The sequence below is a fragment of the Rhinichthys klamathensis genome, unplaced genomic scaffold, assembly GCF_029890125.1.
Source record: "Rhinichthys klamathensis goyatoka isolate OS25496 unplaced genomic scaffold, OSU_Roscu_1.1 h1tg000354l_1, whole genome shotgun sequence".
In the NCBI taxonomy this organism is placed as follows: Eukaryota; Metazoa; Chordata; class Actinopteri; order Cypriniformes; family Leuciscidae; genus Rhinichthys; species Rhinichthys klamathensis.
This window is the reverse complement of record NW_026606864.1, coordinates 1,321,228-1,335,975: the sequence shown is the minus strand read 5'-3', so window position 1 is coordinate 1,335,975 and position 14,748 is coordinate 1,321,228. Positions and strand designations below refer to the sequence as shown.

General features: G+C 36.7%; 1 protein-coding gene across 2 annotated transcripts in view; it reads left to right on the top strand.

The window, feature by feature from the left end:
- rapgef5a (Rap guanine nucleotide exchange factor (GEF) 5a) overlaps positions 1 to 14,748 on the top strand; it is an 81,913-nt gene that overhangs the window by 47,859 nt on the left and 19,306 nt on the right. For both annotated transcript variants that reach the window (XM_056232732.1, XM_056232731.1), the window contains exons 12-14: positions 4,446 to 4,524; positions 5,028 to 5,172; positions 7,768 to 7,859. In XM_056232732.1, the coding sequence (XP_056088707.1) occupies positions 4,446 to 4,524; positions 5,028 to 5,172; positions 7,768 to 7,859 (316 nt within the window). The remainder of the gene's footprint in view (positions 1 to 4,445; positions 4,525 to 5,027; positions 5,173 to 7,767; positions 7,860 to 14,748) is intronic.

Below are 14,748 nucleotides of genomic sequence, written 5' to 3'. Positions count from 1 at the left end.
ATGTTTAAATCAATCTCCTTCATTGTATTAACTCAATTTTTCCATTTCAATGAACTTAAAATTTTAAGGCAACCAGGTTACTTCATTTTTTAAGTTAAACCAACAATATTTTTTTACAGTGTATATATACACAATTTAACAATTATATGATATTTATACTTCATTTATATATATATGTGTGTGTGTATATATATGTATATATTTAATATATATGCTGTATATATATATTTTTAAATATTATATTTTATATATTAATATATAGATATATTAAGTGTTTATAATATCACACACACGCACATATATATATTTATTTAATATAATATGACTGAACAATCGATTGATATAGTCACTTAACGAATATATGCAAAACTTGTTTTGTTTTTTTGTTCCAAATAACTTAAAAAAAGAGTTTTTGCCATTAAGCTATTAAATCTACATTTTAAATTCTACTATTTTTGTATTCATATGAATTATAAATGTCATATAATTGTTAAATATTAGTATCTAAACAATAATTAGAAATGATGACATTTACATGTATTTTAATTTAATATATATATATATATATATATATATTATGTTATAAAATAATTATAAAATAATTTGTAATATTTTATATATATATTTACTTTTATAATCACTTAACGAATATATATAATGTATATGTTCCAGGTAAGTGCAGAAAGTTTTTCCCCCATTAAGCTACATGAATAATATCTATAGCAATACTCCCTGTTATAATTAAGGCGTTCTCTTACCAACCTAAACTAGTTGGCTAAATGTTGAAACCAGTGGCAGCACACGTGAGGAATATAATATTACTCTTACATCATTTGCTGTGATGTTTGTGGTCGCTGGTCAGATTCGGTCCCATAAAGCATTGCAGCTGTCAGTGATTTCACACCGAGCGTGTCAGAACGACTCTGGCCATGAACGTTTCTGGAATGCTTTGTGTCTTAATGCCGACAGGGTTTTCTGTTGCTTTCTGTGCCTCCAGGTGTCTTTGCTCTCTGAAGTGACACGTGAAGCCAAGTTTCTGAGGATGTTTTTGAAGTTCTGTGTGCAAAACCGATTGATTTACTGCGAGTGTTGGTTACAGTTACTCTTCTTATTCTTGCAAAAGCATAATTATTCATGAGTGCATTTGCACAGTGTAATGTTTGCAGGCGGAGGGCTGATAGCATGTGTGTGTGTGTGTGTGTGTGTGTGTGTGTGTGTGTGTGTGTTTAGTTTCTGAAGGTCAGATGAGCTCAATGCAAATTCCCAGACTCTAGAGTCTAGTGTTCGACTGGAAAAGACCTTCTCTGAGACATCCGGAGTGATATATAACATCTTTTAATAGGAAAGGGTTTTAATGTTTGCATTTAATCAAAGACACCAAATAAGGAGAAAGATGCTGTGGGATGATGTGAGGGGAGGAAGAAAACTGAAAAAAGCAGCAGGATAATGAGTTTTTCTGTGTGTATGCATGTTTGTGCATGCGTATAATATGTGTGTGTGTGTGTGTGAGTGTAATTCAATGACCCTTGTGTGGTGCATAGCATAACACACCCATAGGCGATAAATAAGCCTCACAGTGCAGTGCATCCTGGGTAATTACCGGTGTGTTGGCAGCTGTGTTTAGCATTAAAATGTGCGTCACGCTACTAAGAAGAGAGAAAGGCTTTTTACCTTTTGTCAAATGCCAACAGTCTCACTATTCCCTCCCGGATCAACGCAGACGTGTGTGTTTCGGTGGCAGTTTCTCGTTAGAGTCGCCCGGCGCCTTCAGATACTGATATTAGACGGACTTGACTTCGCCTAGAGCGGTGTAAAATGTCAAACGGTGTATCATAGAGAAGAATAACTCTTGAGTCAGTGTTTGTGTTCAGACCTGCGTCAGTGTTCAGTGATAATTGTTCAGAGACTTCATGAGAAATCGTGTGAATGCTTTCCCGGCGGGAAACCAGGCCGTTCAGGGAAGCAAAGGGGATCATAGTATTTTTAGGAGAAAGAGGTGTGAGTTTAATCAGTAGGACTATGAATGAGGCTAAAATCTTAGCTTTCTTGGGTGTTGAAAACTCATATTTGATGTAAAGGAGAGCTTTTTCAGTCTGAATGCAACAATTAAACCTTGAACATCTCCATATGGGGGTATTATAATAGCTATATATACAGAACTGATCATCTAAATCTGCTTTTTAATCGTTCCGGTAACCATCGTTTCAAAAGTCAGTCATTAGATGCACAGTATATATATATATATGCACAGTATATCAGCCACCATATCAGTATCAGCCGATATATGTTCATTTTTAATGTTATCGGTATCGACCCGATAAGAACATTTTGCCGATATATTAATGCCGATAAATAATGATTATTTATTTCAAATGCGCACTGTTCATCATGATGGCTTTTAATGGTGAGAATTTTGTTTTTTGTAATCAGGCTCTCAAAAATTATATAAAAATTTGGATTCAGATTTATCGGCCAATATATCGGTTATTGGCTTTCAAATATTAAGAATTATCGGTTATCGTATCAGCCAAAAATTTTATTTCGGTGCATCCCTATCAATCATAGTGCATAATCTACACTTGAGAAGAACGACAACAGTTTTTTCAGTATTTTACACAATATTTTCTTAAAATAGTTTTATATACTTTTATATTTATGTAATATTAAATAGTAAAAAAACTATTATTTAGGACTGTGAGAAAATATTTACACAATATTTACTCAAAATGAAAAAAGTTGTTGTTATGTTTATGTAATATTGTAATGTATTTTCTTTTTGCTTCTGTCAATACAATTTCTACCAGTGTTTAAAAACAATAAAAGAATTATAAGTATGTTTTGTATAATATTTAGCAAGTGGGTTGAATTTATTTTACACACTATCTACTCAAAATAAAACAGTATTTATATAAAAAAAGTGATTTACATTTTTATATTTATGTAATATTTAAAAAAAAAAATTAACACATAGGCTGTATATTATGATGATTTATGATGATCGTAACAGAAAATGTTTTCATTTGCGATATGAATATTCATTCCGCAAATTATTTGTTTGTTTTGTTAGGATCATCATAAATCATCTAAATTCTGTCAGTTATCACTTTCCACTAGATTTACATATCACAGATACATTAGTTTTTAGTATGAAATGATTTCATCCTTCATAGTATGTATGAATGATGAATTATATGATGCACACATCTCATCCCTCCTGCTTCTTCTGACTCTCGTGTGGAGCGGGGGATTGTGGGCCGGCGTTCTGTTAGCACAGGCAGTCGATGATAAAAATGGAAATGAATATTTATCAGCAGACGCAGAGAAGACAAACAGAGAGGATGAAGGGAGATGAAGAAGGGGTTTGTGGGTTTTAGAGGAATGCAGTGCAGAAAGTCTTTGTGGTTTGAATATTTAGTTTTCATTACTGCCAGTATACCAGTATTACATAATATTTACTCTATTTTTTTTTTTTACATTTTTTACTTTCTACAATATATATATATATATATATATATTTTTTTTTATTTCTTATTTAAGGCTGTCTATATCTATGTTTATATTAAATAGTTAAAAAAAAACTATTATTTAGGACTGTGAGAAAATATTTACACAATATTTATTCAAAATTAAAAAAAGTTTTTGTTATTTATATTGTTGTATTTATAATATTCTAATGTTTGTGTTTTTTTTGGTTCTGTCAATACAATTTCTACCAGTGTTTAAAAACAATAAGTATATTTTGTATAATATTTTGAAATTTTCTTTGCAAGTGGGTTGAATTTATTTTAATCTCTATCAGTATTTTACACAATATCTACTCAAAATAAAACAATATTTCTTAAAAAACAAATTAATTTAAAAAAAAATGTGTATATATATATATATATATATATATATATATGCCATTTTTGTGAAGTAACATGACACATTTTCTCAACAAGAAACTCTAAAGTTCAGTACGTAACTGACAGAATTTAGATGATTTATGATGATCCAAAACAAAAACAAAAAAATCATTTGCGGAATGGATATTCATTTCGCAAATGAAAACATTTTCTGTTAGGATCATCATAAATCATCATAATATATGTGTTATGAATACAAAAATATAAACTATTTAAAAAAATAAGAATTTACTAACTCTAAAACATTAAAATGTTACATAAATATACAACTTTTTTTTATAAATACTGTTTTATTTTGAGTAGATATTGTGTATCGGGGGTTTGTTCAAATCACGAACCCCAAGTATGAGCACTAGCAATGGTGACGCTTGCCTCATCACACAGCACTAATTAGCCCACGCTCATGAATCTCATCTAAGTTGTCATTAAACATGCCTTCCAGGAGAGTGAAATGTAGATCAGCTGAAGGTCTGGTTAATTGTCTCTGCATGCGCTAAAATCTGCTGGTCCGTGATGTTTTACTGTGCGTTTGTCTTTCAGAAATGCTTCTGGACGACTTCTTGTTGACGTATCTGGTCTTCATGTCCACCAGTGAGCTCTGCCAAGCCCTGCTGGGACAATATCCTTCTCCATCACAAACACACAGCACTACCGCATGCTTTCAAATGCCAGATGCAGATATACATGAAACTCGAAATATTAGAATATCGTGCAAAAGTTTATTTATTGCAGTAATTCAACTTAAAAGGTGAAACTAATATATTATATAGACTCATTACATGCGAAGTGAGATATTTCAAGCCTTTATTTGTTATCATTTTGAGCTTATGAAAACCTTTTCACAATATTTTAATTTTGAATTTGGGGTTTTCATAAGCTGTTAGCCATAATCATCAAAATGATAACAAATAAAGGCTTGAAATATCTCACTTTGCATGTAATGAGTCTATATAATATATTAGTTTCACCTTTTAAGTTGAATTACTGAACTTTTGCACGATATTCAAATTTTTCTTGTTTCACCAGTATTGTGTGTGTTATATAGTTAATCAGTGTGGCCTAAAGTGGTCGTGTGTAGATTCAGTCGAGGCTGTTTGTTACGGGTCTTTAACCGGATCTCACCTACTGTACGAAGCGTTCCCGAGGGAAGGAGGAAGGAAAGGAGGCCCTCTTCAGGAAGAGGAAGGTCCTGCACCTGGTGTCCCAGTGGAGCACGCTCTACAAGGACTTCCTGCGAGAGGAGGAGAACGTCAAACTCTTCATGAAGGTGAAACGCTTCTGGGAACATATATATATTTGATGTATATTTATGAGTGTAATCTGTGTGGTATCACGGATGTGATTTGAACACCGGGTAACCCGTCTGTCTTCTGCTGCTGTTGTTGGTGTGTTGGTTTCGATATCGCTCCTCTGATGCGTTTTCAGAAGCAGATACGAAAGCAGCATGACCAATGTAATAATTAATATTATTATTTTTAAAATGCTAAGAGGGGAAAAATGAACAGTTATATTACGAAGTAAATATTTATTCAACATTATATATATACATTTATATAATATTTTAAATATCAGGAAAATTTATACTAGTAATTTACACAGTATTTACTCAATTTAAATATATATATATTAATATTTTAAACTATTTTTTTTCAAGACTGCCCATGAAATTGCTACCAATTTTACACAATATTTACTAAAAAACACATTTAATATTTAAAATATTTGTTTTCAAGTCTATCTGTAAAATTTCTACAAGTTGTTTAATGCAATATTATTGTATTTATGTATTTATATAATATTTTAGTATTTAAAAAAATATATATTTTTCATTTAAGACTGTCAGTAGAATTTCTACCTGTATTTTACATATTTACTCAGAATTTAGACTGTCTATTTATGTAATATTTTAATATTTTAAAAAAATGTATTCAAGTCTCTGTAAAATTTTCACTTTCAAGTTTTTTTTTACACAATATGTACTCAAAATTAAAAAGTTTTGTATTTATATTTTTATATTTATAATATTTTAGTATTTTTAAATATTTTTATTTAATACTGTCAGTAAATTTCTACCTGTATTTTATTTATTTACTCAAAATAATAAAAACATTAAAATTATATTTATGTAATATTTTAATATTTTCAAAAAAAATATGTCAAGGCTGTCAGTAACTATAAGAAGCATTTAGTTGCCTGAACTTGCTGTGAAATCTCCTCAGATGTGTGATAGTGTGTGTGTTTGCTCGTTTAGTGTACGAGTGCTAGTTTAGCGCGGGTGACTCACACACTCACGGCTTCTCCGCAGGGATCGACTCGGCCTCATGTCCGGACTTGAGTGTGTTTAATGGCTTTTCACATTTTCACTCCAGAAAACATGTTTTCTCCCTTCTGCTCGTTGCTCAAGGCCACACGCAGATGAAAACACTCCAGAAAACACTTTCAGGCGTCATTAAAAGCACTAACCATGTGTTCTCTGAAACTGAGTGTTTGTGTAGTTGTTTATTTTGTGTTTAGGTATTTATTATTTGTATGTTGATGTTTTTGTGTGCGTGTCGATGTTTCAAAGATTTCAGTCTGTCATCTTCAGGAGATTAGACACACACATACACACACACACGGACACACACACACAGACGCAGCACAAATGTACATCTTGTTCTTACCTGCTTTTGTCTCCACCCACTCACACACACGCTCACGCAGTGTTTCCATGGCAACTGTAGTGTCATTGCAGTGACGAGGATGTTTCACGGTCGCCGTGTAGATCATTACATGGAGCGTTTCCCAGGTGATAGTTGCCTGGTAACAGGCAGAATTGGGGGGGTGGGGGTGGTGATGGGTCAGACACACTCACAGCGGACACACGCATGTTACCGGCTCAGTCACACACACCACGCTCAAAAACATTCACATTCCATCAAACGCTAAGAAAAGATGCACATGATGCTGCTGAGACACTCTCTGTGTGTGTGTGTGTGTGTGTGTGTGTGTGTGTGTGTGTTTTGCATGAATGTGGATGTAGGTGCTGTTTTTTTACAGCATTGAAACATGGTTTCCTCACTGTATTAGTTTACTGACATTATCCAGCATGCATTGAGGAAGTGTACACCATTATAACATACATTCCCAGTGCATGCTGGGTAATAAATCGTCCCTTTACTGCCCAGCATGGATGCAAGGTCAAGTGCCTGTGCAACAACACACAGTCTCTCATATACACACATTCGGTCGCCACCCAGACGTGTTTTCCTACAGAATTCTGCTTTATATTAATATATATTCAAACCTGTAACTGGTAGTATAATAACAAAAAAATGTTAATTGAAATACAGCTGAAATAAAACAAAATATTAATATTAGATCAAAAGATTATTAAAAATATATAAAAAAAAAAACTAAAACAAATATTATAAAAAATAGATAAAAGGACATAACAAAATTACTAAAACCTGAACTAAAATTAAAATGAAAAATAAAAGTATAAAAATAAAAGCTAATTCAAAACATTTATAAATTCTATAATAGTATATAAATAGTACTAAAATATGATTGGTATCTGCGGAGTAGTTTTTTATTTAATGATATGGAATTTCCTGGTATTCAATGTGCAATGGCCATATATTCAAATCTTATTCAAGAGTATTTAAGAAAGAATATATGATTCGTCCATGAGTTGTTATTGATTTTTTTGTTGTTGCATTTTGTATTATTTTATTACTTAATATGGTACATCATCACAGTAGGCAGTTCTGCTGCTGAAGTATAATCATCCAAATGGGAAACGTTATTGGCTGATTCTGAAAATGAAAACTTGCCTTGATGGATCAGTCCACTAATATAAAGATGTGGTGTTGTCCTGCAGTCTCTGTATCGATACGTGCTGGAGGACGTTTATGAGTTCCCCACGCTGGAGAAGGACCTGAAGGAGTTCCAGAAACTTCTCCGCCGGAGACAGTGAGTCTCACTTTTTTTGCATTTTTCATTTTAAAGGTACAATATGCAGGATTTTTCGCCACCAGGGGTCGCTAACCTCTTACAATAACAAAGGCGTATATTAATGACGTATATCCGCATTAAGCTGAATTATGGATCTTACATTTACATTTACATTTAGTCATTTAGCAGACGCTTTTATCCAAAGCGACTTACAACTGAGGACTAAACCAAGCGAGTCATCGTGAAGAGGCAAAAGCAACGCAAGAAGTGCTCAAAATACAAAGTTCAGACATAGCTCGGAGTAGCATAAGCCAGGCAAGCGAGGATTTAGAGGAAAGGATTTTTTTTTTTTTTTTTTTTTTTTTTTTTTTTTTTTTTTTTTTTTTTTTTTTTTTTTTTATGTTAAGTGCTCCCGGAAAAGATGAGTTTTCAGTTGTCTTTTGAATGTTGTCAGGGATTCTGCATTCCGGATGAGGGTGGGGAGATCATTCCACCAGCATGGAACCGTGAATGAGAATGTTCTGGAGAGTGATTTTGTGCCCCGCTGTGAAGGTACCACGAGCCGTCGCTCATTGACCGATCGTAGGCTTCTGGTAGGGATGTAGACTTGTAGTAGTGAGTGGAAGTAGGAGGGAGCTGAACCTGTGGTCAATCTGTAAGCAAGCGTTAAAGCCTTGAACTTGATGCGAGCAGCGAGTGGTAGCCAGTGCAGAGAGATGAACAGAGGAGTGACGTGGGCCCTTTTGGGCTCGTTGAAGACCAGACGAGCTGCAGCATTCTGGATCATTTGTAGAGGTTTAGTTGCACATGATGGAAGTCCAGCCAGAAGAGCATTGCAGTAATCAAGCCTAGAAATGACCAGGGCCTGGACGAGAAGTTGTGTTGCATGCTCAGTTAGGAAAGGCCTGATCTTCCTGATGTTGTGCATAGCAAACCTGCATGATCGAGCTGTCTTTGTAATGTGGTCTGTGAAGGTCAGCTGATCATCAAAGATTACTCCAAGATTTCTGACCGACCTTGATGGGGTGATTGAGGATGAATCTAGCTGGATAGTGAGGTCGTGCTGTAGAGACGGATTGGCAGGGAGGACGAGAAGCTCAGTCTTTGCCAGGTTGAGCTGCAGGTGATGTTCCTTCATCCATGCAGAGATGTCCGCCAGACAGCTTGAGATCCGTACAGCTACTGTGAGGTCATCTGGTTGAAATGAGAGGTAGAGCTGGGTGTCATCAGCATAGCAATGGTAAGAGAAACCATGTGCCTGTATGATAGGTCCCAGTGATGTGGTGTAAATGGAGAAGAGGAGCGGTCCGAGAACTGAACCCTGAGGAACGCCTGTGGTCAGTTGATGTGCTTTGGATACCTCACCTCTCCATGTGACCTTGAAGGACCTACCTGTGAGGTAGGACTTAAACCAGTTGAGGGAGGTTCCAGTGATGCCCAGTGATGAGAGGGTGGACAAGAGGATCTGATGATTCACAGTGTCGAAGGCAGCAGACAGGTCCAGTAGAATGAGAACTGATGATTTGGAAGCAGCTTTTGCGGTCCGCAGGGCTTCCGTGACTGACAGCAATGCAGTCTCGGTTGAATGTCCTTTCTTGAAGCCAGATTGGTTGACATCCAGCTGGTTGTTCAGAGACAGGAAGGATGATACTTGGTTAAAAGTAACTCGTTCAAGTGTTTTCGCAATGAATGGTAGGAGAGAGACAGGTCTGTAGTTCTCTAGAAGTGATGTGTTTAATGTTGATTTTTTAAGCAGAGGGGTTACCCGAGCCTGCTTAAATGCTGTAGGGAAAATGCCAGTGTGGAGGGATGAGTTGATAATGTGTGTGAGAGCTGGTAGAAGTGTGGGAGAGATGGCTTGTAGAAGGTGTGAGGGGATGGGGTCTAGAGGGCAGGTGGTAGGATGACTGGAGAGGAGAAGTTTAGATACTTCTTCCTCGGTTAGTGGAGTGAAGGAGGAGAGAAGGTTATTGGCTGTGGGAGAGGTTAGTCTGGGTTCCTGTGCTGAGAACTGACTGCTGATAGTGGTAGTTTTGTTAGTGAAGAAGTTAGCAAAATCATCAGCAGTTAAAGAGGAGGTGGGTGGTGGTGGAGGTGGACAGAGGAGAGAATTGAATGTCTTGAACAGTGAACGTGTGTTAGAGGCGCTGTTGATCTTGTTGTGGAAATATGAAGATTTTGCAGCGTGAACATCAACAGAGAAGGCAGAGAGCAGAGATTGATACCTACTGAGGTCAGATGTGTCTTTTGATTTGCGCCATTTCCTCTCCGCTGCCCTGAGCTTGGTCCGGTGTTCACGAAGAACCTCAGATAACCAGGGGTTAGAGGGAGTGGTGCGTGCTGGCCTAGAGGAGAGAGGGCAGATATTGTCTAAAGAAGAGGTTAGGATGGAGCATAAAGTATCCGTTGCAGTATTCACATCCAGAGATGTGAATACTGTCGTCAAGCTGATGGATCTTGTCGTCAAGCTGATGGATCTTGTCGTCAAGCTGATGGATCTTTTATGAATGAGTGAATACAGTGATGTTTTTAACATGACTGTGGTGTGAAGCAGGGCGCGATTGCTAGACGTATACCAGCGCCACACGCAACGCGAGTCCCGCGGATATAACGGCGAATCGACGGCGTACCCCCGCAGACCTCTCTGCGTCGCCGCGAACCCCTCTCCGACCCCTCCGCCGTAGTTCGACGTGCACCTCCAAAAAATTGTAACTACTCGTCGAGGCGACGCAGACCACAAAGGCTGTGATTGGTTAGATACATCATTTCGGGAGTGAAGCTTTTCCGGTTTCCCCCTCCCGCTATACCGCCATTTTTAAAGTGACCACTGCACTGTTTGTTTTAACGATATCAAGTTGAGGAACGTTTGATTCTTCTGCGATTAAACATTTGCAATAAAATCATTTGTTGTTCAACGTCGATTAGCTCCAGCTGCAACAACATTCTCTCTCTTTCGCTCGCCATTAGGCGTGTTTCCATTACAGATTTGCGCAAAACTTTTGCGATTTTTTCTATATGTCGATAAAAAACTATTGCGAAATGACGGCGTTTCCATTAACCGATGTTATGCGACTAAAACGTCTTTTTTTTCCTCTCGCGATAAGCCATTCCAAAAATCATGTTAACGGACGTTGGTAGGTTTAACGTTATAGCCTATAGCCACCGCACTATACATTATTATTATTAATGGAAGGAGACGTGTGTGTTATCCAAGCATTGATGGCAGGGAAAGACACGGAGTTCTCCCTCATTTTGAATTGAATTGAATTGAATTCTTTATTGTCATTGTACAAGGTACAACGAAATTAGATTACATTCCTCTCAGTGCTTTACAATAATTTCTGCTTCGAGGTCTTGATTGTGGCATTTCTTTGAGGTTTAGAGTCCAGTAGGCTATTGTTTCTTTTATGAATTTAATAAAGAACTCTGTCTCGTATTAATTCCAAACGGTCAGTGTACTTTTGTGTCCATTCGTTTTCCCTTATTTAACCCGTAATTGCAAAACGAAAAATGAACGGTTGTTGTATTTTTAAAAAGCAAAGTTGAACACCAATATTTTAATTTGAACGGTACACCAAATGCTGCGCAAAAAAAAAAAAAAAAAAATATCGACGAATTTTAAGATATTTGTTTATGATTTTTTGCCCCTTTATTAAACATTTAAAATATTCACAAATTAATATGGAAAAAATGTAGATTTCACTGGTTTTCTAAGGCCAAATTAGAACCTGGAAATTAATTCCCGCAGTGCTGAATGAGAAGACTATAACCACAGCCTACAGAAAGGTGATTTATAGGTGAGTTATAGGCTATAATAAATGTGTCTGAAAAAATAACGAGGCATTTTAATTGTTTATTAATAAACTATTGTTTTCTAAATCAATGTCGGCTAAAAACATATCTCCGGATGCACCTTTAGAGAGAAATGCACCTTTCATACGGATTACATAATCAGAAGGTATTAGCTTTCGATTCGAATTTGTTCGTTTTAAAGTGGACATTTCAAGCTTTAGCTTAGGCTATATTTTGTTTCAGTTCTCGCGCTTCAGTTCACGGAGACCATGAAAGCGCGCCTGATTGTTTTATTTTATTTTACAAAACCACAACGTTTTCTTGTTATTGTGAGTTTACGCAAATAAAAGTAGTTGCGAATAATGTATTATTATTTTCTGTATGACCAGAAATGATAGAGTATTTTAAGTTGTTTCCACTGTTGATAGGAAAATGCAAGTGTTCGCGCCAGCGCGCCTATCCCTGCCATCCAGTGCGCGCCGCGCACAAACGCTTGGATATGCGTCAAAATCTTGTGTTTATTTGTGATAATCTTAGCCCCGTATTATTATTGTCAAACCTGTATTTTGAATGAGATGTGACGAATTGCTTTGTTCCTTTTTTGGATAAAAGCGTCTTCTACATATGTAGCCTAATAAATGTATAATAATGACGATAATTATTATTATTATTTGCGGACACGGACCCCAAACACACCGCGTCTTCTAAGTCAAGTGACTGTAAATGCGCAAAACCTGTTTCCATTGCAGTTTTGCAAAATATTCCTTTTTCGAATTGCCTGAAAAACCTCCTCATGCGAACGTAAAATCTTTTTTGCGATAAACTGGGGTTTTTGCGAAATGGACGTGGTTCCATTGTGCGTATTTTCAATTCGCAATTTCAATTTGCGCAATTTGAAGGGTAATGGAAACGAAAGCGGAACCGGCGCACGGAACCAAAACAAACTAGCAAAGAGATTCGCGAAGCACACACCCCCCTAGCGTTCTGGCGGTGAAATGCACCGCGATGCAACGCAACCTGACGCAGAACCATAAAACGGCCACGACGCCGTAGGAGTGACGGCGTAGCTACGCCGTGGAGTTGACGCAGAAGCATAATGAGGCCTTAACAGTCACACTATCACACTAAACGGCATTTGAGTGTGTTGAATGTTGTTAGTTAGGTTGTGTGTTGGCTGTATGAGACTAAGCTAGAATAACATACAGATCATATTCTAACATTTCATCATGTTGAACTACATAACATTGATTAGTTTTATGTACATTTGCTCACCTGTCTAATAAAGTAACATGCAACACTCGCGTCTCTGTCGAGTGGAAGTTAGTCGCAGACGTGGAGCTCTCGGCATCTCGAAAGATGTTGATCTTCGTTTTAGTCCTCTTTTTGTCTCAAAGTCTGCTTGCCATGGTCCATAATGTTTGAAGAAAACAACAACAGCGTGAGCGTCCTGCTAGGCATAACGGGCATAACCCAGTTGTCAACGTCTGTCGCCATGGTTACTATGGCAGTGCGAGCGCAAACCTGGCGGAAACCGAGGGTAACGCGGATATGACATCATTGACTGCCGACTCCTCACCCCTGCTCACACGCCCCGTTTCCTTGGTTAAAATCACAATTTTCTCACGATTTACAAATAGTTGGAAACATTTCAAGTAATCAACTAAACAAAATATATAACATTGGCCTAGTGGTTTTTGGATATTTTACTGCAAAAATCCTGCATACTGTACCTTTAATTTAGACATTTTGCGTAGTGAAGATCACGTGAACTTCTTCAATAATCAGTTTTAGCAGTAAGTCATCTTACATGTAAAGCAGAGCACATGCAGATGAACACACACACACACACACACACATCCCGTGTCTCTGGAGGCGAGTCTCTCTGAGCTCCTTACGTTTGTCAGTTCATCAGCTTAGCCTCAGTGAGTTGAGCTTAGCATGGAAACGTTCCCGTCCTCCCGCTGCTCATCCTCAGGTTTGGCAGGCGTGTGTTCGTATCCCGCTGAATGAGGTGACGGACCCGGAGGAGTAATTATGACTGCCGTGAGGGGCGGAGTTACACTGTGCTCACGCCCTTTTGAAGAGATCTGATTGGCTCCCCCAGCGGCAGAAGGGTAATTGGGCGTAACGTGTGTGAGATGAATAAAAGAGGGAAATGCTCAATACTGTCGTTGATGTCACTGAACATTGAGATTACATGGAGAATTGATTCTTAAATGATCTCATGTGTTGGCTTTAGAGTTTCTAGGAGATCTCAATATTGTCTCAAACTGTGCAAGATTTGCCAATCAATGTCAGAGATATTAATATGAACTCAAGTTAATTTGAATTGATTTAAAATCTCCTTCGTTTCTCTTAGACAGCAATGAGATTAAATTGAGACTTTTGCTTGTCTGTTTTTGCTCTGGAGTTCCCTAAGAGATCACGATATTGTCTCAAACTATGCTCAGATTTTGAAAACATATTGAATATAGATTGAAAAGATATCAGTATGATCTCAACTATTTCTCATTAAGTTCATTTGAATTTATTTAATATCTCGTTTGTTTCTCCTGGACAGCAACAACAGGATTGAATTGAAACCTTTGCTTGAGACTTTTTTTCTATGGAGTTTCATAGGACATCAATATTGTCTCAAACTGGATATGATATTTCGGATATGATATTTCATTTCATATTTGGAAATGAAAGTCAGAGATCCTAGTATGGGCTCAAACATTTCTCATCAAGTCTGTTTGAATGTGTTTAAGATCTCATTTGTGTTTCCTAGCGGGTTTTGAGAGTCTTTTTTTTATTATTTTTGGCTCTATCTCTTCATAAGAGATCTCGATAATGTCTCAAACTGTGCTCAGATTTGCCAATAGATGTCAGTATGAACATTTCTCATCAAGTTAATTTGAATTTATTTAAAATCTCCTTTTTTGTTCATTAAGTTCATTTAAATATCTTGAATATCTCAATTATTTGTCTAGGAGAGCAAAGCAATCAAATTGTCACTTTTGTTTGAGTTTCCTAAAAACACACCAATAGTCTCTTTTAAAGTTTCAGAAAATATCTCAACAATGTTTCAAATTGTGCTCAAAACACCAAATTCTACAATCAAAACTCAGACACC